At 42.1% G+C, this 22,370-nt stretch overlaps 2 protein-coding genes across 2 annotated transcripts; both read left to right on the forward strand.

The window, feature by feature from the left end:
• Window positions 1–652: 652 nt before the first annotated feature.
• Window positions 653–4,703, forward strand: LOC309690214 (protocadherin 8). The gene is made up of 3 exons (XM_082507137.1): window positions 653–3,373; window positions 3,480–3,678; window positions 3,973–4,703. Exons 1-3 carry the CDS (start codon window positions 908–910, stop codon window positions 4,284–4,286), a joined length of 2,979 nt encoding a protein of 992 aa, XP_082363263.1. The 5' UTR covers window positions 653–907; the 3' UTR covers window positions 4,287–4,703.
• Window positions 4,704–12,587: 7,884 nt separating this feature from the next.
• cnmd (chondromodulin) lies at window positions 12,588–15,562 on the forward strand (the record flags this gene model as incomplete). Its single annotated transcript, XM_082508089.1, has 7 exons — window positions 12,588–12,647; window positions 12,809–12,952; window positions 13,517–13,657; window positions 13,775–13,888; window positions 14,021–14,174; window positions 14,586–14,776; window positions 15,335–15,562. 7 exons carry the CDS (start codon window positions 12,588–12,590, stop codon window positions 15,560–15,562), a joined length of 1,032 nt encoding a protein of 343 aa, XP_082364215.1.
• Window positions 15,563–22,370: the final 6,808 nt, after the last annotated feature.

Below are 22,370 nucleotides of genomic sequence, written 5' to 3' on the forward strand. Positions count from 1 at the left end.
GTTTTTCTGCTAGCAACAAAGTGCCTGTAGATACAATTTAAAATGCTTTTGTTTGGTTTTTTTTTGCTAAGATGTCTTTCTGAAGCAACAGAAAGAAGACTAAAGACCCCTAAAATGTATACTGGTATCTTTTTATTGATTGATTTGACAAATTTGAGGTTGTATATTCCTCTTTTCTTATTTTCCCTTATACAAGTAAGATATAAGAAAAAGATATTTCAGCTCCTGCCACACCAAGAGATCAATATAGCGCCACCCTTTACTCAGAGGGGAGACGTAGACAATTTAATGCGGATTTGTTTCTAGATAATTAAACTGTTCTCGTGTTAACTGAGCCCCGAAGAAAAACCTTGCTCAGTTCACCAAAAACAATTGAGCTGGTCTTGTGAGTGTATGCAGACATTTGTGTAAGAGCGCGCACACTTGCACATATCTGCTCGCGCACAGGCACGCTCAACAGAAATACACTAGACATCAAAAGAAAAAGAAATAGGCTTTCGCTGAATAAAACCATCACTCGGTAATGGCTGTAATAAGACGATAAACAGGAACTATCTTCAAGGACTGCCATATCTCTCTGCCCTTATTTCTGTTTTGCAACTTCCTTCAGTGTGCACTCTGAAGAAGAAAAAAAGAAAAGGCTCAGAGCTTTTTTTTTTCCTTTTTCATAAGGGGGTATTTTTAATTCTAAAGCGAGGGATTGGTCACACTTCGTCTCATTAGCATCAGCAGCTGTATAAACCCCGCCACTGCAGAATTTTGAGCTGTTGAAGGCGAGGCAACAAGCGTATCTGACTGGCTGCGCGCAAGGAGCAAGCAACTTTCACTTTCAGCACACTTCAGTTCATAAAAGCGGGAGCTGTATGGAGAGCTCGCTCCAGAGGTGAACTGCTCTCTCCTGCACACAATGAGGCTGCTTACCGAGAGGAAGATTACTACGAAGATGATAGGGGGCAAATTTAAAACTTATTGGCACCGGTGGATTTTAATATTCTCAATCCATCAATTTTTATTTGCCTCGTGGGTTCGGTCCGAGGGAAATACTATCAGATATCAGACCAATGAGGAGAACGCACCAGGTACGGTCATCGGAAACCTTGCCAAGGACATGTCCTTGAGTCTGTCTCATTCCTCCAAGAGCAATTTCAGGATGATGAAACAATTCAACGATTCATTCATCAGGGTGAGAGAAAGCGACGGGGAACTCACTGTCGGAGAACGAGTTGACAGGGAGAGAATCTGCAGACATTCTCTACAGTGTCTGATTACTTTTGACGTGGTTAATTTCTCAAAAGATCGCTACAAATTGATTCACGTTGAGGTGGAAATAAAGGACATCAATGACAACTCTCCGGAGTTTCCAAGCAAGGAGTCTATAGTGGAAATCTCAGAGAATGCAGCTGTTGGGTCCCGCATCCCTTTAGACCCGGCTGTGGACGCTGATGTCGGGTCAAACTACATCCAAAGCTATCAAATTTCCGTAAACAGTCATTTTACCATTGATGTGCTCCTGAGAGCGGATGGGGTTAAATATGCGGAATTGGTACTAATGAAAGAGCTAGACAGGGAGACTCAATCATCATACACTGTAGAGCTGGTCGCCACAGACGGAGGAAATCCGTACCGATCGGGGTCAACAAAGATAACTATAAAAGTGACCGACTTTAATGACAACAGTCCAGTTTTCGACCAAAATAGTTTCTCAGTCAGTTTGCCAGAGGACGCGCCTGTCGGCACTGTTATACTGGACTTAAACGCAGTTGATGCTGATGAGGGCTTAAACGGAGAGGTCGTTTACGGGTTCGGAAAACAGGTTTCTCATGAGATCCGACAACTTTTCCAAGTGGATAACAAATCAGGTCGCCTCACTCTCAGGGGCCCCGTGGATTTTGAGGACAAAAGCACCTATGAGCTAGACGTGCAGGCGACTGATCTGGGACCCAACCCCACCCCCTCCGTGTGCAAAATCATAATTCACGTCACCGACGTTAATGACAATGCCCCAGAAATCAGCATCACCCCTATGACCTCCATTACAACTGGCATTGCATACATCAGCGAGGCGGCAGACAAGGACAGTCTGGTGGCGCTCATCAGCACCATGGACAGAGACTCTGGAGTTAACAGCCAAGTCTACTGCACGTTATACGGCCACGACCATTTCAAACTCCGACAGGCGTACGAGGACAGCTACATGATAGTTACAGCAGTAGCCCTAGACAGAGAGCGGATTAGTGAGTATAACTTGACAGTCATGGCTGAGGATTTCGGGTCACCCCCACTGAGAAAAATCACTCAGTACACCATAAGACTCACGGACGAGAATGACAACGCCCCTCACTTCGCTAAAGCTGTCTATGAAGTTTCAGTGGTAGAAAACAACGCTCCGGGTGCTTACATCACCACAGTTGAGGCCACCGACGCGGATCTGGGCAACAATGGGAAAATTACTTACAGGCTTGTGGAGAGCGTTATCATGGGATCCCCAGTGAACACATTTGTGTCTCTTAACTCAGTGTCTGGCTCTATATATGCACTCAGAAGCTTTAATTACGAAGTTATGAAACAGCTAGATGTACACATTCAAGCAAGTGATGGGGGGTCACCACAGCTTCAGAGCAGAGCTGTCATCAGATTAAAAATAGTTGATCAGAATGACAACCAGCCTTCTATCATAGAGCCCCCCCTTTACAAAGGATCTGCTGAAGTTTTCCTGCCTAAAGATGCACCTGCAGGTTATGTGGTAACCCAGATAAAGGCAACAGATGCTGATGAAGGCATAAATGCACAGCTGTCCTATAAAATCACCGAGGGGGGACACCTGGGTTTCTCTATCAACAAAGACACAGGCAAGGTGCATGTGAGTCGACAGCTGACGTATGATATCGCAGACAATGTCAAAGTCACAGTGTCAGTCGCTGACAATGGATCCCCCGCACTTACCTCCACAGCTACAATACATTTCAGTTTCGTAGAAGGTGCTCTACCAAGTTTACCTTCCTCAGCTCAAAATGGCAATGAGGAGCCCTTTGAATGGGACATGTCCGTAGCCATAATCATTGTCCTGGCAGGCAGTTGCTCTGTTCTCCTGGTGGCTATCATTCTCATCACAACCATTTGCAGCCGCCGGAAAAAGGAGACAGGGGATGGGGGAAGTGATGATAAAGAAGAAATTCCAAATGTGGAGAAAGTTGAAAGTGGACACATTGATTCATTAAATCAAAACCACAAAGGCAAAGTGTTTGATGCCCATCCATTTCCAGAGAATCCTCCATTGGCCAGCAGCAACACAATGGAGACAGGCTGCGAGGATGGCAGACAGACAGCAGGGATGTTTGATTCAAACAACAGGGTTATGGAGGGTAAATTAAAGGTATGTCCATTTAAAAGGTAATCTAATTTGTTTTCTTGTTTTGTTTTCTTTTGTTTTCTTTGTATTTAGACTCAAAATCTCCATGAATGTGTTTAAATCTCTGCAGGGATATTCTACACTACCAGGATATGGGAAAGAAACTGTCAGGCCGATAACAATATGGAAGGGCAATTCATTCACAACAATCTCAGCAAGAGATCCCCACATCAGCGGCAAGGACAGTGGAAAAGGAGACAGTGACTTCAATGACAGCGATTCTGATATAAGTGGAGATGTGCACAAAAAAGAGTCACCCCCAACGAACAGTAAGTGAAACATATATCTAGAGAGAAAATAAGTCAAATAACAGCATATGAGAGCAGTTTCTTGAGGTACAAAGAAAAAAAAGGAGATTATGTGGTTTATAACTGGATATAATAAAAACATAACCTCTCTACCACTTCACTGGTAACATTTTGACTGATTTAACTGTACACTGGATGCATTGTGACGAATCATTTGGACTTGAGCTGAGATCTTTCATTTATCAAACACACTCAACTAGGTGAGCCAGCAACTGTATTCATATCACATCCTGACAGCACCACTGTTTTTCACAGGTCTCTGGGCATGTACGAATGAGTGCAAAGTGCTGGGACACTCGGACCGATGCTGGAGCCCTTCAGCTACAAGACCAAACACGAGCCTGGCCTGCGGTCCCCATCTGTCAACATTTTCCAAGACAGCTTCACTTCCCAGGGACACCAGAAGGGAAAACTACTACCCACCTCACATGCCCAAAACCAGCGGTCTTCAGAGTGTGTATGAAAAAGTTCAACACCAGGAATTTGATTACATTCTCGTTGGTCCACCGACACCAGCGAGAATACAGGAAACAGACGAAATTTCCATCCCAGAGTATACAAAAACTTAAGAAAGCTTAAATGACAGATCAAACAGTCACTAAGGGAGATTTTTTTTTTCCTCTGTGCTGTCTCTATACTGTATAATACTTCTTAATCTTAATAGACTCTATGTTGGATTGTTGCAGTGTTTTGTAGTAAGTCATGTGTCTTTTGACTCATATAAGACTGTTCATTGTATCATGTGTAATATGCAAGATTTTTTACATTATTAATAATATATTTTTCATAATGATTCAATGTAAAAAGGAATTTTATTATGAATTTTTAAAAGCATGTGTTAATATTTAAGGGGCATGACCTGTGGACATTTAGGCTGAGAAGGGCCTTTCTGCTGTGGAAAACAATCAACGTGAAAGATTACCATGTTTGTGGTAGATTTTATCACATTGTTGCACAAATAAACAGTTTCAATTTAATAAAGAGAAGTTGTTTTTTGTTTTGTTTTTTTTTGTTCAGTACTATTAAAAAAATCCTGGGCTTGTAGGGCCTAGCTGTAATCTTACAGGCAGAGTACAACCTTTTGTCCTATTCACAAAGCATACAGAATAACCTCAATTAGCCAACTGAATGCATTTAATTTCCCTTAAAGGCTTATAGGCTGCAATAAATAAAATGAGGTTCTCCAACCATCACAGCAAAATTGATGACAAGCACAAGCCAATGTCACTGTCTTGTCATTGTACACAATATACTTACTGTGCTGCCTCAATTAGCATGCAAATAATGCATTGCCAGTCAAATACTTACAGTCACTCGGGGAATTAAAAAAGCAACACCCCCATTATTCAGGTTGTTTTTTTAAAAATAAAAGTGTTATATAACAAACAATATTTGTTTTTGTGTAGATATTGTCAACTATTGTAAAGAACACAGTGATTTATCATTGTTTCTAAAGTAATAAGAGTATTTTTTCTATTCCGTGAGCGCATTATTTTAATGGTCAAATATTCCCCTCACCTTTTGTGATTGCCCCTCAGCTTATGTGGTTTTAAAACTGTGATTTTATCTTTTTCTAAGAAACAGCAGCACTTTACATTTAAATCTCTTTTCATGCAATTTTCTTTAAGCTGTGATAAAGACTACATCACCGCAAAATGTCCTTTCTCCTCTAGTCAGATGAAACAATTCATAATTCAGCAAAGGTTCTGTCTATGTGTGTGCGTGCATGAATGTGTACATTACTTCCAGTCTGTGTGCTCTTGTATCATCTCGTAATATAAAGACTTACAAAGAGCATGAAAGCTTCTCTATCCAAGTTTTACTAGAATTATAGTGCATTACTTTAATCTGGAATCTCTAACAGCCAAGCAAATGCAGAAAATCGGCAGCAAACACATACAAGAACACAGAACGGTGAGAAAAGGGGAGAAATTAAAGCTAAGACATTGTTCGGATATAAATTTCATCATTTCCATCCTGGGTGGTCTCTTCCAAAATGGCAATATATCAGTGAATCGTTTGATGATTATAATATATTCATAGCATCTAAAAATAATTCTGCTATTTAGGAAGCAATAAATCATCAATGTGTTCTTGTTATGGCCAGTGTAATCACCAGATTTCAACTCAAATGAGCACACAAAGGAATTCTTTTTTTTTTTTTTTTTTTTTTTTTTCTAAATGACATCAGAAACAGCAGTATGCGACATTACGTGATGGCAGAGCTTCAGTTCATCCTTTGTCATTTTTATTTTTTTTTTTTTTTTAATAAATAGGACAGGGGGAATGAATGAGAGAAAGAGGGGGAGAGAAAGAAAGAAAACCAAAGGGGAGAAGAGACGGTGAGAAGGGGGGGGAAGAGAGAGAAAAAAAAAAAAAGAACTCCTGGGTCACCTGTATGGAGAAAAAAAAAAGCAAACAAAAAAAACAAACAGAGGAGACAGCAAACAACAAAGAGCAACATAATAATAGAGAAAACAAAGCACCATCACAATAAACTAGCTAGTCATAGATATCAATATTTACTAAATAATAAACGATATTGTGCAGCACGCAAGATAGACAGCGCACAGTGTGCTTTGAGGTAGCAGCCAAGAAAGCTTTAGTCCGCGTCTGTGAATACCCATGTGTGCATACCTGTGTGGATCAGCATGCTTGCATTCCAAAGGTTTCTCCATGTAATGATCTGCTAGGGAGTGTGGGGGGGCCACAGCCCCGTCCTCCAGGGTGTGAAGCGGGTATGGAGGAGATCAAAACTCCAGACATCCAGAGGCCCCCAGAACACAAGAGACCATGGAAGACCAACAGAGGGGCAGCCGCGCCACTGTTCCAGTAAGAGCTGAGGAGAGTCCCAGATGAGGGCTCGCCCAGCAGCCGCGGAGCAGAAGTCAGGGGGAGTTGCAGTGACGCGCCCGTGAGCTCCGCCGGCCCCCAGCTGCGCCTGAGTGACCGAGCCCCAGGCCGAGAGGCCGGGGGCACCCCACCTCCAAAGGGGCCCGAGCGAGCCCCAGGCCCCAGGCCCCGACAAGCGGCTGCCAAGGAGTGAGCCGGTGTGTACCCGGACGCCCACCCCCAGACACAAAGAACCACCAACACACCGACACCTGAGGGAGTCCGCCACCGGCAGGGGAAGTGGTGGTGGGTGGAGATAGGCCTCCAAACCTTGGAGGGCCTGAGGTGTCCCCAGAGAGGTGGCGTCTGATACCCAACCTGACATATAGACACAGACATACAGGCACACACAGACACAAACATCCATTCCCACCCTCATGCTCTCATATGCACTCACTCCACACTCAACCAACGTGGAGACAGACATAAAGAGACGCTGTATACACAATCACACTCCCCAAGCGTACTCTACAAACCGGGTCTAGGTACCCTTGCCCCTGGAGGGGGGAATTGCACCCAGACCCAGGTGGTGTTACCCTTTTCCCTGCGGTGGGGAGAGGCAGACCACCCCGACTCCGCAGCAGCAGGGAGGCCCCACACCCCAGACCGCAGTCGGACGGCCAACTCCTCCTACTAGCCCTCCCGCTCCAGCAGGCCGCAGAGAATGGGGGTGGGAGAAGACTCCAAACCTCCCTCCACCCGCTCATTGTAGTGTTGATGCATATGTGTTCTAAGGTGCAATTAAAACCCAGGAGGGCATGGAGCTACCTGCCAAGGAGCAACAGGTAAGCGCATGGTCCCTCCTGCTAGCCCTCAATGACTAAGTGTATTTAAAATTGAGAGGTGGGCAACGACGTCAGGGGTGAGGTATACACCCTGATGGTAATTTGGACTCCGTGATTGTGCCCACCCCCAAGATCCTATATGTATGTGTAATGAGAGTGTGAATAATGTGAATGTCTAAGTTGTGGGATAAAATTGAGGCAGAGGCAGCCAGAAGGGGACAGGGGACAGGGGGGGGGGGGGGGGGGTAGCCTCCTCTGCACCCTGGTGACATACCCCCACTCCAAGGCCCTGCATGTGTGGGTGGTTGTGGAGGAGCGGGAAGAGGGAGGCAGCTGGAGATGGGGAGGGAAGGAAGGGAGGGGCAGGTAACCCTTCCCTGGGGCCAGCTCCCCCGCTGACCCCAGTAGGCACTCCCACCCTCCGCGACCCGCCAGGGAAGGGGGGCCCAGGCCCATCAGACCGGGGCCCAGTGCAGTAGCGCCCTCCGGCTCCACAGAGCCCTGGACAGTCCACCCAACCCCACCACAGAGAAAACTGCACCCACCCCACCATCCACACATCTTCCAGACTACATAAGACGGTAAACGCCCAGGCTGAGATCTTCCTCCACCTCTCCTGTATCTCCCCCTCCTGCAGAGAGTTCCTGAAGAGAAGAAAGCTCCTGCAAGATGTGACCATCCCCCCCACCAGTTGAAGAGCCCCCCAGGCGGCTCGACGCACCGGCGGCACCCTGCTCCAGGGCCGGGCCCCCATGCACCCACCCGCCCACAACCCCGGCAACACACCAACCAGGACCCAAGCCCCCGAGGCCCGGCCCGGGCCCCAGCCCAGAGACGGAGCGCCCCCAGAACCTCACGCCCATCCCGGACCCACCCAGGGGCAGCCAGGTTGCCAGGTCAGTAACCCACGTCCGTCAGCACAGACCCTCCCCTAGCCCCGCTGCACGCAGCCGCGAGGAAACAGTCACCTGAGAGCCAACAGAGCCCCCAACCGGACGTGACCGCTACCCCGGGTTGAGCCCCCCAAGGAAGATGTCTCCGGGGAACCCCCCGACGCCCTAAGCCTGTCCCTACCCCCTCACCAATCACAACAGTGAAGGCGGGACCAAACTATGACCCCCCACCCCCACTAGGTGATGGAGCTGATAAAAGGGGCCCAGAGCAATTGATCTGATGTGGTGGCAGAGGCTGTGTCAAGACTAATGTAATCTAATAGATAATTTCTATATTGGTTAGAATTAAGATTATTTTTATTTTTCCAGTTCATGAGGACTGTTTTCTTGGCTATGCATAGGGCAGTGAAGATCATATGGGCGATATTCTTTTCTGAAGTGACATTATCTAAGCTGCCCAGTAGACACACTAAGGGGGAAGTTGGAATGTTACATTTCAGACACTTTGATAAGTCTTCACATATCTCGCGCCAAAACTTTTGCACTGGTGGACAGAACCAAAGAGCGTGGATGTAATTGTCTGGTGTATTGCCTTGACAGTGTGAGCAGTTGTTGGAAGATGTAAAGCCCATCTTGAACATCCGATGACCTGTATAGTGCACTCTATGAAGTATTTTGTATTGTATTAATTGCAGACTGGGATTTTTAATTAATTTAAAAGTTTTTAAGCAAATCTGAGACCAGAAGTTTTGGTCTAGGTTGACTGATAAATCTGCTTCCCACTTTGCAGTAGGAAGGGATATTGATTCATCTAATTTAGAAAGTGTTCTGTATATTTTAGATAATAATTTGGGGGATTTAAGAGTAAGAAAATGTGCCGCACTTAGTGGTGTTTGTAATTCAACTTGACTGAGGTTAAATTTCTTTTTTACTATGGATTTAATTTGTTGATATTCTAAAAACCTTGTCTTGTTGATCCCATATTGTTCAACTAGTCTGTCAAATGGAATAAATTCTGTTCCCTCTAATATATGTTCTAAGTATTTAATTCCTTTACAACTCAATTCTGGGAAATTAATCATATTATTGTTTTGTAATATGTCAGGGTTATTCCAGATAGGTGTACGTTTGCATGGGATTAATGAAGACTCCGTTATTTTTAGAAACTCCCACCATGCTGTTAGAGAAAAGCTGATGTTGATACTTTTAAAGCATTCATGTCTTTTGATGTTTGAGCTAATAAATGGTAGGTCTGAAATCTCTAGATCCTTGCATAGTGCCTGTTCAACATCTAGCCAGGGCTCAACTAAGAAGGTATGTTTTAACCATTCTGAGATGAACTGAAGCCTGTTGGCTAAGAAGTATTGGTGAAAATTAGGCAGATCTAATCCTCCTCTATCCTTGGTTCTTTGTAGCGTTTTTAAGCTAATACGCGGGGGTTTATCTTTCCAAAGGAATTTGGAAATATATGAATCCAGAGATCTGAACCAATCTTGTGATGGTTTGTTAGGGATCATCAAAAATAAGTAATTTATTTTTGGCAAGATCATCATTTTTATAGTGGCGACCCTTCCCATGAGTGATATGGGTAAAGATTTCCATCTAGTCAGATCGCCTTCTACTTTCTTTAGAAGTGGGATGTGGTTTAGTTTAGTTAAGTCTGAAAGCTTAGGAGAGACATTAATACCTAAATATTTAATATTTCCGGATTGCAGTGGGGCAGAGGAAGAATTATGGAAGGAGCAGTTAATGGGGAGAACTGTAGATTTTGGCCAGTTAATTGAATAATCTGAAACTCTTGAAAACCAGTTTATTAAAGTAATTACCTCAGAGAGGTTGGTTTGTGTGTTTTGCAGAAAAAGCAACACATCATCCGCATAGAGACTGATTTTATGTTCTATGTTCTTACATTTTATGCCCTTAATTGTTGTAGCCTGTCTAAATGCTGCTGCTAGAGGTTCGATAAAAATTGCAAAAAGTGAAGGGGAGAGTGGGCATCCCTGTCTGGTGCCCCTCAGGAGACAGAAGCTGGAGGATGTCTGGTCATTTGTTCTGATACGAGCCGTTGGGGAATTGTATAATATTCTTATCCAGTTTATGAAAGAGTTTCCAAAACCAAATTTGTGTAAAGTTGCGAATAAAAATTTCCAATTAACTCTGTCAAATGCTTTTTCTGCATCTAGAGATAATATTATGGTTTCGATGTTTTTATCGTATGAGTAGTCTATTAAATTAAGTAATCTACGAGTGTTTGTTGAGAAGTGCCGACCTTTTATGAAACCAGTTTGGTCAGGATGAATTAAGAGGGGGGTCATTTTCTCTAATCTCTTTGAGAGAGCTTTGCAGATTATTTTAAGGTCTACATTTAAAAGAGAAATTGGACGATAGCTTGAGGGAAATAAAGGGTCTTTGCCTGGTTTTAGCAGGAGACTAATGTTGGCAGAATTCAGATTTGGTGGTAGTCTGCCCTTTTCCTCGATTTCCTGCAACATGCTGTGGAATACTGGTGCCAAAATTGTCCAGAATTCTTTGTAGAATTCTGCAGGGAAGCCGTCTGGACCTGGAGCCTTATTATTGGGCATACTTATCAGGGCTTCCTGGAGTTCACTTGGCGTCAGTGGCGAATCCAGTTCCATTGCTTGACTGTCTAGTAATTTTGGAAGAGTTACGTTGTCAAGAAACAGATCAATTTCATTTTTAGATGGGTTTATTTGTGGTGAGTATAAAGTTTCATAGAAGTCCCTAAAAATGTTGTTTATTCTTCCAGGATCATATATTGTGTTCCCCGATAAATCTTTAGCAGCACATATAGTTATTTTTTCTTTATTTATTTTTAGCTGGTTAGCTAGAAATCGACCTGATTTGTTACTGTGTTCAAAATTCTGCAAGCGAAGTCTTTGTATAAGGAATTGTGTTTTTTTATTAATAGTTTCATTTAATTCTAGTTTTGTTTTGCATATTTTGTTCAATGTTTCCTGATCTTGGTGGGACGCGTAGGCTTCTTCTAGTGATTTGATGTTTTTTTCTAATTCCTGAATATTTTTGTTTTCTTCTTTCTTTTTGTGTGATGAGAAAGAAATTATTTTACCTCTCATCACAGCTTTCCCTGCTTCCCATAGAACAGAAGCAGACATTCCGGGAGTGTCATTAAAGTCTAAATATGAAGTCCATTCCTTTTTAAAGTATTTAATAAAGTCTTCATCTTTAAGTAGTGATATATTAAATCTCCAGTTTTTACTTGGCGTAGTATTATTCTTGTGCATTAGTGTTAAAGATACAGGAGCATGATCGCTGACAGCTATAGGATGAATCTCAGTGTCTGAAATGTCACACAGCAGTGAGCTGCTGACCAAAAAATAATCCAGACGAGAGTAAGAGTGATGAACATGCGAGAAAAAAGTATATTCCTTACTGGTGGGGTGAAGAGAGCGCCATGCATCGCAAAGACCAAAGTCGTTCATATACTGTTTGATTATATTTGTGGACTGCCAATTACGCTGAGTTCCTGTTGTGTTGAGCCTATCCATTTCTTCATTTAGTCCAAGGTTGAGGTCACCGCCAAGAATGAGTGTGCAATCAAGGTGTTCAGAGAGTGCACTAAAAAAACCGTGGAAGAATGAGGGTTCATCAACATTTGGACCATATATACTAACAATACATAGTTTTTTGTTCAATATTGATAGTTTAATAATTAGAAATCTACCCTCTGGATCTATAACTGTATCGAGTACTGTAAAATTAACATTTTTATGTATTAAAATTGCTACTCCCCGTTGTCTAGAATTATAACCGGCTGCAAACACGTTAGGAAACTCAGGTGTTTTAAGTTCATTTAAACCTGTAACACAAAGGAATTCTGATGCAACTGTGGTGTCACACAGTGTACCAACACCCGACTGAGTGACTTTAAGGCATTTTTCCCTCCTTTAATCTGTCCCTCATCTGTAGCTGTCGTGACAGGTTATATATTCTTTTCCAAACAATCACTGACTCAAAGGTCACATAACATTCCTTTGACCAACAATTGCATCCCTGTCCATAAAACACGGCACCAGTCCGTCTGTCGTGAACTCAGAGCTGCTTAAGGCTTGTTTTAGCTTGATACCACAGGGTGGCCACCTTGCTTTGAACAATATGGAAATACAGGTAACAGTCAGATGAAGAATTTTGCTCAAGTGAAGTAAATTAACTCTACGTCATTCACACCTAAGGGCTAGAAAAAACTCTTCTGGTGGACAAACCTATTCTCGGAGGAGAAGCAAGCAGAGAACGGTTCATACAAGACACAATAAGAGAGATTATGGAAAAAGTGCAAAATACAACTTGTGGATCTTGGTGTTTTGAGCACTGCAGGCCTCCGGTAAGGAAACCTTATTAGCTTTTTATTAGAAATAGAACTGACATCTGTGACATTTTAATAAAGCTGTCGACTAAGGAAAACCTAAAGCTTTCCAGGGATGTTTCTCTTGTCCTGGCTCAGTGTGTGTGTCACTTCTTACTTTGCTTACTCTGAACTTTCAGGGACAAAGCACCTGCAGCACACCAACCTCTGCTACACTCAGCCGTCCCCTGAGATTTGGAGCCGTGGTTGTCATTGTTGGTGCAGTTTTAATGTTGTGTGCATCCGTGGCTACTCTCTATCTGCAGAAGGGGAGCGATAAAAATGTAAGCGTTGAAAAAAAGGTAGTTATTGCATTGCCCCTTCAATAACAAATATCTGTGAGTGAATGTGACAGGGATGCTTTTGGTGAGGAGCACGCCGCGAGTACTTTTCAGAATCCTTTAATGATGGAAATTTAAATGGGCATGGTTGTTTTCAGCTCTGTGATATGTATATTAATCTCTTGGAAGCGCCGTCAACAACCATCACAATTCGGACTGTAAAAATGCATCTTTAATTTTGTTTGCAACACATAGAAACTACATAAATTGATCCTGGAATTCATTTCCATCTTATAAGAAATAGTGTAATGTTTATTTGTGTACTAATGAGCTCACCTGTAGGGCAAACATCCCCATCAAGGTCTGTAACAGCATCTCCTGTGGTGCTTTACTCAAATTCTCAGTGTGGTAAAACTACAGAGGATTTTGTGACTGATGACTGTGCTGGGGAATAACACAAGCAACGTGAAGCTTGTTTTCTATCTCTCTTCTCTCGTGTTCGCTACTGTGTCATTTACATAACTCGACTAATCAGTCATTTTAACATCCCACTTTGAATGCTGCCAGGTTTATAATGTTCATTACAGTATGAACATCAACGGGGAGGTGAGGGAGGGCTCCATGGAAATTGATTCTGACAACAATCTTGAGAGATTTAAAACCGGGAGTGGAGCTGAGGAAGCTGTGGAAATTCATGACTTTCAAATTGTGAGTAAGTTTGTCCTTGTTCTCGCTTCCCAAGGTAGCTCAGCTGAGACCTTCTGTGTGCTTAGCAAAGTCGCAAAGCCTTGAGTGTAAACATGGCATCTCTGTGATTTGGTGCAGGGAGTGACTGGAATCCGCTTCTTTGGAGGAGACAAGTGCTATATAAAATCCCAAATCAAAGCCAAACTTCCTCCCATGGGAGCTCACGACAAAGAGATGGTGATGTTTGACCTGGTACGTGCAAACTACTTGATACAGACCGTTGTATATTGAAAAGAAAAAAAAGGAGAGAGATTACAGCTTAAATTTCTTTTTCCTTCAAAGTAATTCAAGGACATTGTCTGTCTTTTTTTCGCCCTCTGTCAGACAGATGAATTAATGCCAGTGAGCTTTGATGAGGAGTTCCTTATTTGGGTTGCAGCAGAGCAGCCGCTGAAGGACACCAGGTTTCTGAGCAAGAAAATTCTGGATCTTTGTGGGGAGCTTCCCATTTACTGGCTCAGACCGACATATCTAAAAGGTTTCCTTCTGTTCTGTTTAGTTGCTGTACACAGCATCATAATCTAGGAAGACTGGCCTTCGATCAATCTGCATGTTGCTCATTGCTTATTAAAACCTTAGTTATGTTTGCCCTGCTTATCTGCTGACACACTTGTAAAATTTACAGTCTTGTCTTAGAAGTTGGAAAAGCACTCGAACATCTTGAACATACACCACATTCAGAGCCCAACACCAAAAAAAGACTCGCAGAGTCTTGTATTAAAAAAGAATGATCTTGAAATATGCAAGACTGCTTGATATCACTGCTGCTAATTTAATTATTCAAGACATCTGAGACAGCTCCAGCTATGTAGGATTGAGCTCTGAGGACATGTATGGCTTCCTGTGTATGTTGACCCAATACTCTTGCCTCTTGCGACTGCTCTAACAGATGGGGAGAGGAAAAAGAGAGACACGCATCGAGCCAAGCGGCAGTTTAACATGGAGGAGGTTGAGGCAGCTGCCGAGGAGGGGGACCTGGTGAGTCACGCAGAGAATGACACCTCCAGAGTTGTGGAAGAAGAGGAGGAGGGGGCGCAGTCAGCTGTGGGGTCAGCAGACAACCCCGAAAACCCCTATCAAGTGAGTCTCTTCATCCACAGTGCTGTTTATGGTAAACAAGTCTCAAGAGTTGGTGAATTTTTGATCAAGAAGCTTATATAGAGCCTTGAAGCAACCCTTTAAGGCTCATTATGAATTTACGTCACTCTGTTTTGTCAACACTTTAATAGAGGACTACATCAGGACTCTGAAGATGGCAGCCTTGTTAAATGTATTTTCACACTGATAGAAGTTCAAGGCGTGGAAATGTGTTTAAGTGGTTCCTGTATTTCTGCTGGCTGTAGGAGGTACATACTTACTGCTGCTGTTGTTAAGGTGTCATACTGGCAGCTGTAATTACAGGTCACTTGGGTAATATCTGCCGTTCCAACTTGATGAACTTATGAACTGAAGTGAAAACTCCCACCGGTTATAAAAATTCATGCTGCCTTCAAGAACTGCAGTCACATACTTGAGAGGATGAGAAGTTCTTCAAAACATTTGAATTGCAAATGAATATTAAAAATATATATATATATATATTTTTTTTTCTTAAACACGATTGCTATTAAAAATCAACATTGGTTCCTTTAAATGCAGCGCAGCAGAGGGGCCGGAGAGGAAAGCGCCCTGACCTTTGACACCATGTTAGACCACCAGGGGATCTGCTGCTCCGAATGCCAACGCAGCTACACTCACTGCCAGAAAGTGTGTGAGCCTCTGCGGGGCTACTGGCCTTGGCCTTACAACTACAGAGGGTGCCAGGTAGCTTGTCGAGTCATCATGCCTTGTCGCTGGTGGGTGGCACGCATTTTTGGAGTTGTGTAAAAGAACACACAACATATGTGAGCAAATGTGTGTGCACATGTGTGCTTTGCAGCTCAGCTTCTTTTTCAGATCTGCACACAAATATCAGATTTCTCTTTTTATTAGCATCTACCAGAAAGCTATGCCTGCTAGCGTGATATGCAAAGTGTTTCAATGTGACCATTTTTATTGTAGCATATATACCATCACCAGCCACTTTATTAGGTACACCTTACTAGTACATGGTTGACCCTTCTTTTGCCCTCAGAGGTGCCTTAATTCTTCATGGCATAGATTCCTAAAATATTTTTGGTCATATTGACATGACAACATCATACAGTTTGTGCAGATTTGTTGGCTGCACATCCGTGATCCCTTCTGTTACACCACATCCCAAAGTTGCTCTATTGCATTGAGATTTGGTAACTGTGGAGACCATTTGAGTAAACGTACTGTTCAGTTAAAAAAAAAAAAGAAAACATATTGAGATGATTTTAACCTTGCGACATTGGGTGTTATACTATTGGAAGCAGCTATTAAAAGATAAAGAAAGATAAAGATAAAGAGATTGGCATTTAAAGACCAGGTAGGCTCTGGTCTTTAATTGATCAGTTAAGCTCATTTGATACTACAGGGCCCAAAGTGTGTGAAAAAAACATCCCCCACACCATTACATCACCAGCAGCAACAGCCTGAACCATTGATTCAAGGCAATATAGATCCATGCTTTCATGTGTGCTTACACCTGACCCTATGATCCGAATGTATCAGCAGAAACAGAGACTCAGGTTGTGCATTTTCACCCAGAGAATTGATGCTCACTGGACATTTTCGCTTTTAAAAAAAAAATCCCTTCTCTGTAAATCCTAAAGATGATTGTGTAGGAAATTCCCAGTAGATCAACAGTTCCAGCCAACCTGTAACCAGCAACCATACCACATTCAAAGTCACTGGTCAGTTTAAACTTCATCAGGTCATCTTGACCATTGTTGCCATACTATTGGCTGATTAGAAATTTTCTTTAGCACAAAGCAGCTGAATGCATGTACCTAAGTGGCCAATGATCATATACTATACATGACAAGTTTTTCATCTTGATAGGAATGCTACTTTTTTTTTTAGATACAATTATTCGGAAATGCATACATGTAATGTTCTTATTTGCAGATGCGGATTCAGAAATCAGTGCATTCATTTTTGTATCGTGTCATGACCAGGCTTAATGCACTGTACTGTGTTTAATGGAAGGCACTGGACTGAATCCAAAGGCTCAGCAGATCATATACCTTTTCTGACAGGCTTCAATAAATTCTAATTACAGTATATGCTGGCTTTGATGTAGATGCTTTTTTGTGTCACATGTTGTTACCATGGTTCCACTGCATGTTTTCCTGATAAAACTGAAGTGACAGCAATGGTTGCCATAACTTCCATTCACAGCTCAGAATCAGTTTGAGGGCAATACAATTTGTGCACACTGACATCTGCATTGATGTGAACTAATGTGAGATGAGTGTCATGGCAATGATGGAAAATGTTTCCATAAAAGTGACATTTTTTCTTTATTAAATATTTTTTTTCTATGAAAAAAGGCAGAATGCAAAGCCTCCAGAAAACATGATCACAGAAACTGTTTTTTTAGTACCTCTTTCTGGGACTTGTGGTGTAGTATCCTATTCCGAATACCTCAAAAATCAAAAGAAATGAGATTAGTATCTCTAAAGCCATATGCCCACTTTCTAAATAATTGAGAGGAGCCATGTTGTGATCAAGACGATTTCACAGAGGTTGATCCAGGCACATCAAATTACAACAGATGTGAAATTACACCATATCTGCCACTAAAGCTGCATTGAAACTCAGAAGCGGTGTGCGGAAACAACACAAAGAAATGCTTGTCTTTTTGCTTGGAGATTTTTTTCCTTCTTTTTGGTTTTCATGGGGGTAGAGGTGCTTATCACATCTGCAGTGCTGATAAGACGGCCTCTGTGCTTCCGTAGGCAATATAATATTAATCCCTCTCCCACGTCTACAGATACACTTAAAGGAAGGTGACAAGCATGACATATCCAGGACCTCCTGATGGCTCGTGCTCTGGAGTGCAGCCGCTAAAAGAGCCCCAACTACCCTCAAGTGATGTAAATTTGCAGGGGGAGTCCAATTTCCATCACAGTGCTGTCACTGCCATGGTCATTAAACTAAATCATCCCGCTGTGTGTCACACAGCTCCCATTTTAAAGTCCCCTCAATAATGGAGTTATACTTGGACTGCAGATTGCTGCACAACAGTAATGTCTGACCTGACGGCAGCTGTAAGACTATCCTGCACATTATTTCATCCTTCGAAATCACAGGCAGACAGCACATACGGGTGTAAAAGACACCTTGAAATTATTAATCAAAGGAGGAACCTTTTTGTGTACTGTTTCCACCTGCTATAGTTCAATGCGGCAATAGATAATACGTATAGGCTTTCTACAGACAGAGGTACAGCAGGCGATGTGCATGGTATTTTTGTCATTTTCCACTGGTTTCACTCAGAATGTGTTGATACTGTAGCTCAATAAAAAGCTAGACAAATAGAAATGACAACCAAAGAAAACACACACACACACATATATATATATATACATATATATGTATGTATCACACACACACACACACATACACATATATATATATATATATATATTACAAGCAACAACTCAAAATGGCATTTAAACTGAGAAAAATACATAGCTCAGAACAACAGCAGTTTTGTTATCCTCAGGCCCTGTTTCTAAAGAACTTGTTTCCTTTTGCCATTCCTCTCCTAAGAAGAGAAATGTACCCCTGTTGTGAAGAAAAGACGAATGTGTTGGAGATCACTTCAGTGTGCGAGACAGTGGTGCCTTTTTGTTTGTCTCCCCTCTGGAGCCAAGCTTACCCTGGGAGCCCTGCAGGCCAGGGAACAAACAGAGCTTTGTGAGCACTGACCCACTGTGCCCAGCAGCCAGACTGCAAACCTCCACTCCTGTGCTAATAGGAAACCACAGAGATGAGGAGTCGGTAGCTGACGAGGGAGGGGAGCTTTCTCGCGTCCACCTGCGCTTTCATCATTGCCCATCAAAACAAGTATAGGCAGGTGGGGTGCTGTGGTGCGCTGGTGATCACCGAATCAAAAGCTTTTTTTCTCCAACATCCTCTTGGCACCAAAATTGAACTGAAAAAAAAAATCACTTTGGGAAACCCAGCTAGTAATTTAGTTTGCTGCATGGATTTGTACTAATCAAGCCCGTGCGCTCACTAGAGCCCCCTATAAATATGTCAATAGCCTGTCATAAATTGCCAGTTGTTACCCAAGAGGCATTAGAAGTGTGAACAGGAGTGTGAAGTGAACCACTCTAGTCAACGTGTCCTACATTTGATTGCATGTTTTTTCATTACATGCAGACACGAATGAAATAAACAGTAGTGACAGCCCATTTTGCACCTTAACCAGAACACAGAAACCCTTTTAGGCTGGCTCATTATGTTTTTTCTCCAAGAAGGCACCGCAATACATTTATAGATGCTGGCGTTGTGAAAAACCTGTAACCCACAGTTTTGCACCAGGCTCCAAACATTTGTCTTTTCTTTTTTCCTGAATGGTCAGATATACACGGCTGGATGAAGTGGGGGTTGGGGTGTCCTGGTACAAGGCTTAAATGCTTTTTAATCCCATGGTTGAGTGACCACTTGCAGTTCTGCCCAGTAGGTCTCTCTGAAGTTTCCTTGCCATTGGCTACACTGTCTGCTTGCCTCTCTCCCTCTCTTTCAAGACACTCTCCTATGCAACTCCCGAATGGCTATTAATTAAATGCCTGCTAATATTGTCTAAAGAAGTCTGTCTTGCTTATTTCAGTAAGTTAATGTCTGTAAATAATGTCTGCAGACTTGCCTGCATTCCACAAATTGCTTTCTATGTAATGAAACATTACGGCAATTCTCCTGGGTCACTCGAGTACTCTGCACACATTGCAGGGATTTTCTTTTTTTCTGTGTATTGCACTTGGTTGCATGGTGTCCCTGTTACACTCAAATAGAAAACCTGTAGTGTGCTGTAGGTCTAAATTGGACACAGTGCTGGAGTTTGCACCAATGGTTTCCTGGGGACACGCTGTATATATGTGACAGTTAGTGCGGTGGTGGAGGCATCCAACCTGCAGTGGATGTTTCTCACAAGAGGTGGGCAGGTATCATTAAATCACAGCAGGCACGGGCTCCCTGAGAGGATCCTGTATAATCAACAATATAAATTAAACCACCTCACCCATATCACATTTTTTACCTTGTCAGTAAATTTTAATTTGAAATGCCATGCCAATGTAATAAATATTAAAAAGATTCTCAATTGAAATATGCCGTTTGTCTCAACTTCAGTCACCGTAGGATGTACCCCAGAACATTCACATTCTCTGGTGGGGTGCTTAAAAAGAGCTATAGATAGCTCAAAGCAGAATCAAATCAAGACTTCACATCTACAAACCACAAAAAAAAAAGAAAAAGAAAAAAAAGCTCCTCCACAAAGCAATGTCAAGAGGCTTTCCACATGAAAGCAGAAGTTGTCTAAAGAGTTGCAGGAAGTACTGACAAAGTTTATGAAGAAAAAAGTAAATGTGTTTCTAATCCTCAGCAGCACGTGCAACAATGAAGAAGCCTGAGCACTTAGATATGCCACCCCGGGGGCAGGCTCTATACTTAAGGCTTACAACAGCCTCATTATCTCCCTCAACTCACATCAGATCCTAGCAGCAGTTTGTCACAGGCAGGCTCCTCTCTGCCAGTAGGCATCAGACCAATCCTCCTGCAACACTACTGTACATAATTGCCATATGGACAGCATTTTGAGCCAGACTGAAGACTAAAAAGCCCTCCAGGCAGATTCCCCAGATAACTAAATGAATATTTTATCTCATTTCCATCTAATTTGCACCACATTATTATACAGAACTGAAATTTTTAATTAATTGATAGAACAGATCAAACACAGGTTTACACTTTGATTTTCGGGAGCTGTTATTTTGATAATTTGCATGACTTTTTTTTCCCATGCCAAGCTCTTTTAATCTCTCGGAATTTCAGCATCTCTATATAGAAACATTATAATCAAACATACAGCAAATTAATAACTGTCAGCACACATGAAATGCCTGTCTTGGTTGCGTGAGCAGTTCCAGTGAGAAGTCCTTTTACCTGCCACCCCACTGATTAATTAATTTCACACTGTTTAATTAAATTCACAGTCTGGGGAGTCTGGGAAGCACTGTGGGGAGCCATATTTGAGCCGTGTGTGCACAGAGATTACTAAAGAAGGTCTGAGACTCGTGCTCTCCGGTTGATGTTGACACTGACGTCACCCTCCTCTGGATACCGGAGCCTGATTGTGTCAGTGTCATCTGGCAGTTGTGAGCGTTTACTGCTGGGAAATGATAGTAATGGCCCATTTGTTAATTATCTGCTGGCGTTTACATTAACAAAAGAGAGTTGAGCATTTGACAGCTTTGGACACAAATTAGCATTTGACAGGAGCATCTGATTGAGTGTGCTACTGCATATATGCAAACCTCATCGCCCTAAAGTTAGCTACCAGTACAAAAAATGATGAATTATAATGGCAAATCCATTGCTATAGAAAGGTATGTGGAATTGAGGGGGTCATAAAACATAAAGTAAGAAGAAACAGGAGACCCAGACAGGAGTGATTTAAAAATGTGTGCCATAGATCAAAAACTGTACAAATTGGCTTCAGTATAAATGAGCATATTGAACTCCTGTGTCCTGTCCAATGCTGTTGCATCCAACAGTCAAAGCCTCAGAGACACGGTCTCTCTTATGTCAGAACAGAAAGAGATGCATGAGTGTATGAGCATAGCAGACACTGTGACTGTGTGGGCTGAAAAGCGTGTACGTTACTTTCTCTGTTCTCTTGAAGCATATTTTTGGCATCTCTAATCACAAACAAACACATTTAGAGTCAGATGGTTCTAATAAAGTGCAATTTAAAAATGAGGTGATCTTCAAAGATTACAAGAAATAAGTCTAAATAAGCATTTTTCTGATGCTCTATGTTTTTGCACATAGACAACAGAAAATATTATAGAAGTTAATCGGCTTTAAAATCGAAACCTGATTCTAATTTTTGATTGATTTATTCTAGTATTCATAGTTATTTGATTAGACACATAATGATGACAGCCTGCTGGTTTGAATGTATGTGGTGTGGGAATAAATAGTTGCTTGTGTTCTGTATATGATGTATTAAGAAATATTAAAGGAACACACTGTTAAAAAAATATTTTTTTTCTATTTTCAAAGTTCTGTGTGTAAGGATGTCAAACCTTTATGTTTTAACTTTTATATTGTGCTAATGGATTTTTAAAAAGAAGTACTTTCCCGACTTACATGGCTTTTTCTGACAGCCTGTAGACTGATTTCCTCAGACGGATAAAGAAAAAGTAAATAGAGAAAAAATAGTCAGACGGCATTTTGCTCGGAATAAACGTTAGGGAGCAGTTGTTCTACAGTGCACAGATCTGGCTTCGGTTAGCTGGCAATAAAAATTAGCACAAACAGGAGGATGCTGACCTCAGTTAATTGGTACCAGTGCCAATGTAATTAAGTTTTCAGAATTTTAAACAGAAATTTTAGAGTAAATGCCGAAACTTTTCATTTGTCTCTTGCCTGACTACAAAACAAACACAAAGCTTTAAACTGCAGGCTTTCACAAAAGTGTAAATATATAAGATACTCGATGATCAACATTAAACTCAGTTTTGAGCCATTGTGGTGTGGACAGGTGACCTCTGGT

Source organism: Aulonocara stuartgranti (assembly GCF_965226115.1).
Source record: "Aulonocara stuartgranti genome assembly, chromosome: 16".
In the NCBI taxonomy this organism is placed as follows: Eukaryota; Metazoa; Chordata; class Actinopteri; order Cichliformes; family Cichlidae; genus Aulonocara; species Aulonocara stuartgranti.

Coding starts and splice junctions, on each gene's coding strand:
- LOC309690214 (XM_082507137.1), top strand. CDS start 908: ATGAGGCTGCTTACCGAGAGGAAGATTACTACGAAGATGATAGGGGGC. Junction 3,374..3,479: donor TTATGGAGGGTAAATTAAAG/GTATGTCCATTT, acceptor AAATCTCTGCAG/GGATATTCTACACTACCAGG. Junction 3,679..3,972: donor AGAGTCACCCCCAACGAACA/GTAAGTGAAACA, acceptor TGTTTTTCACAG/GTCTCTGGGCATGTACGAAT.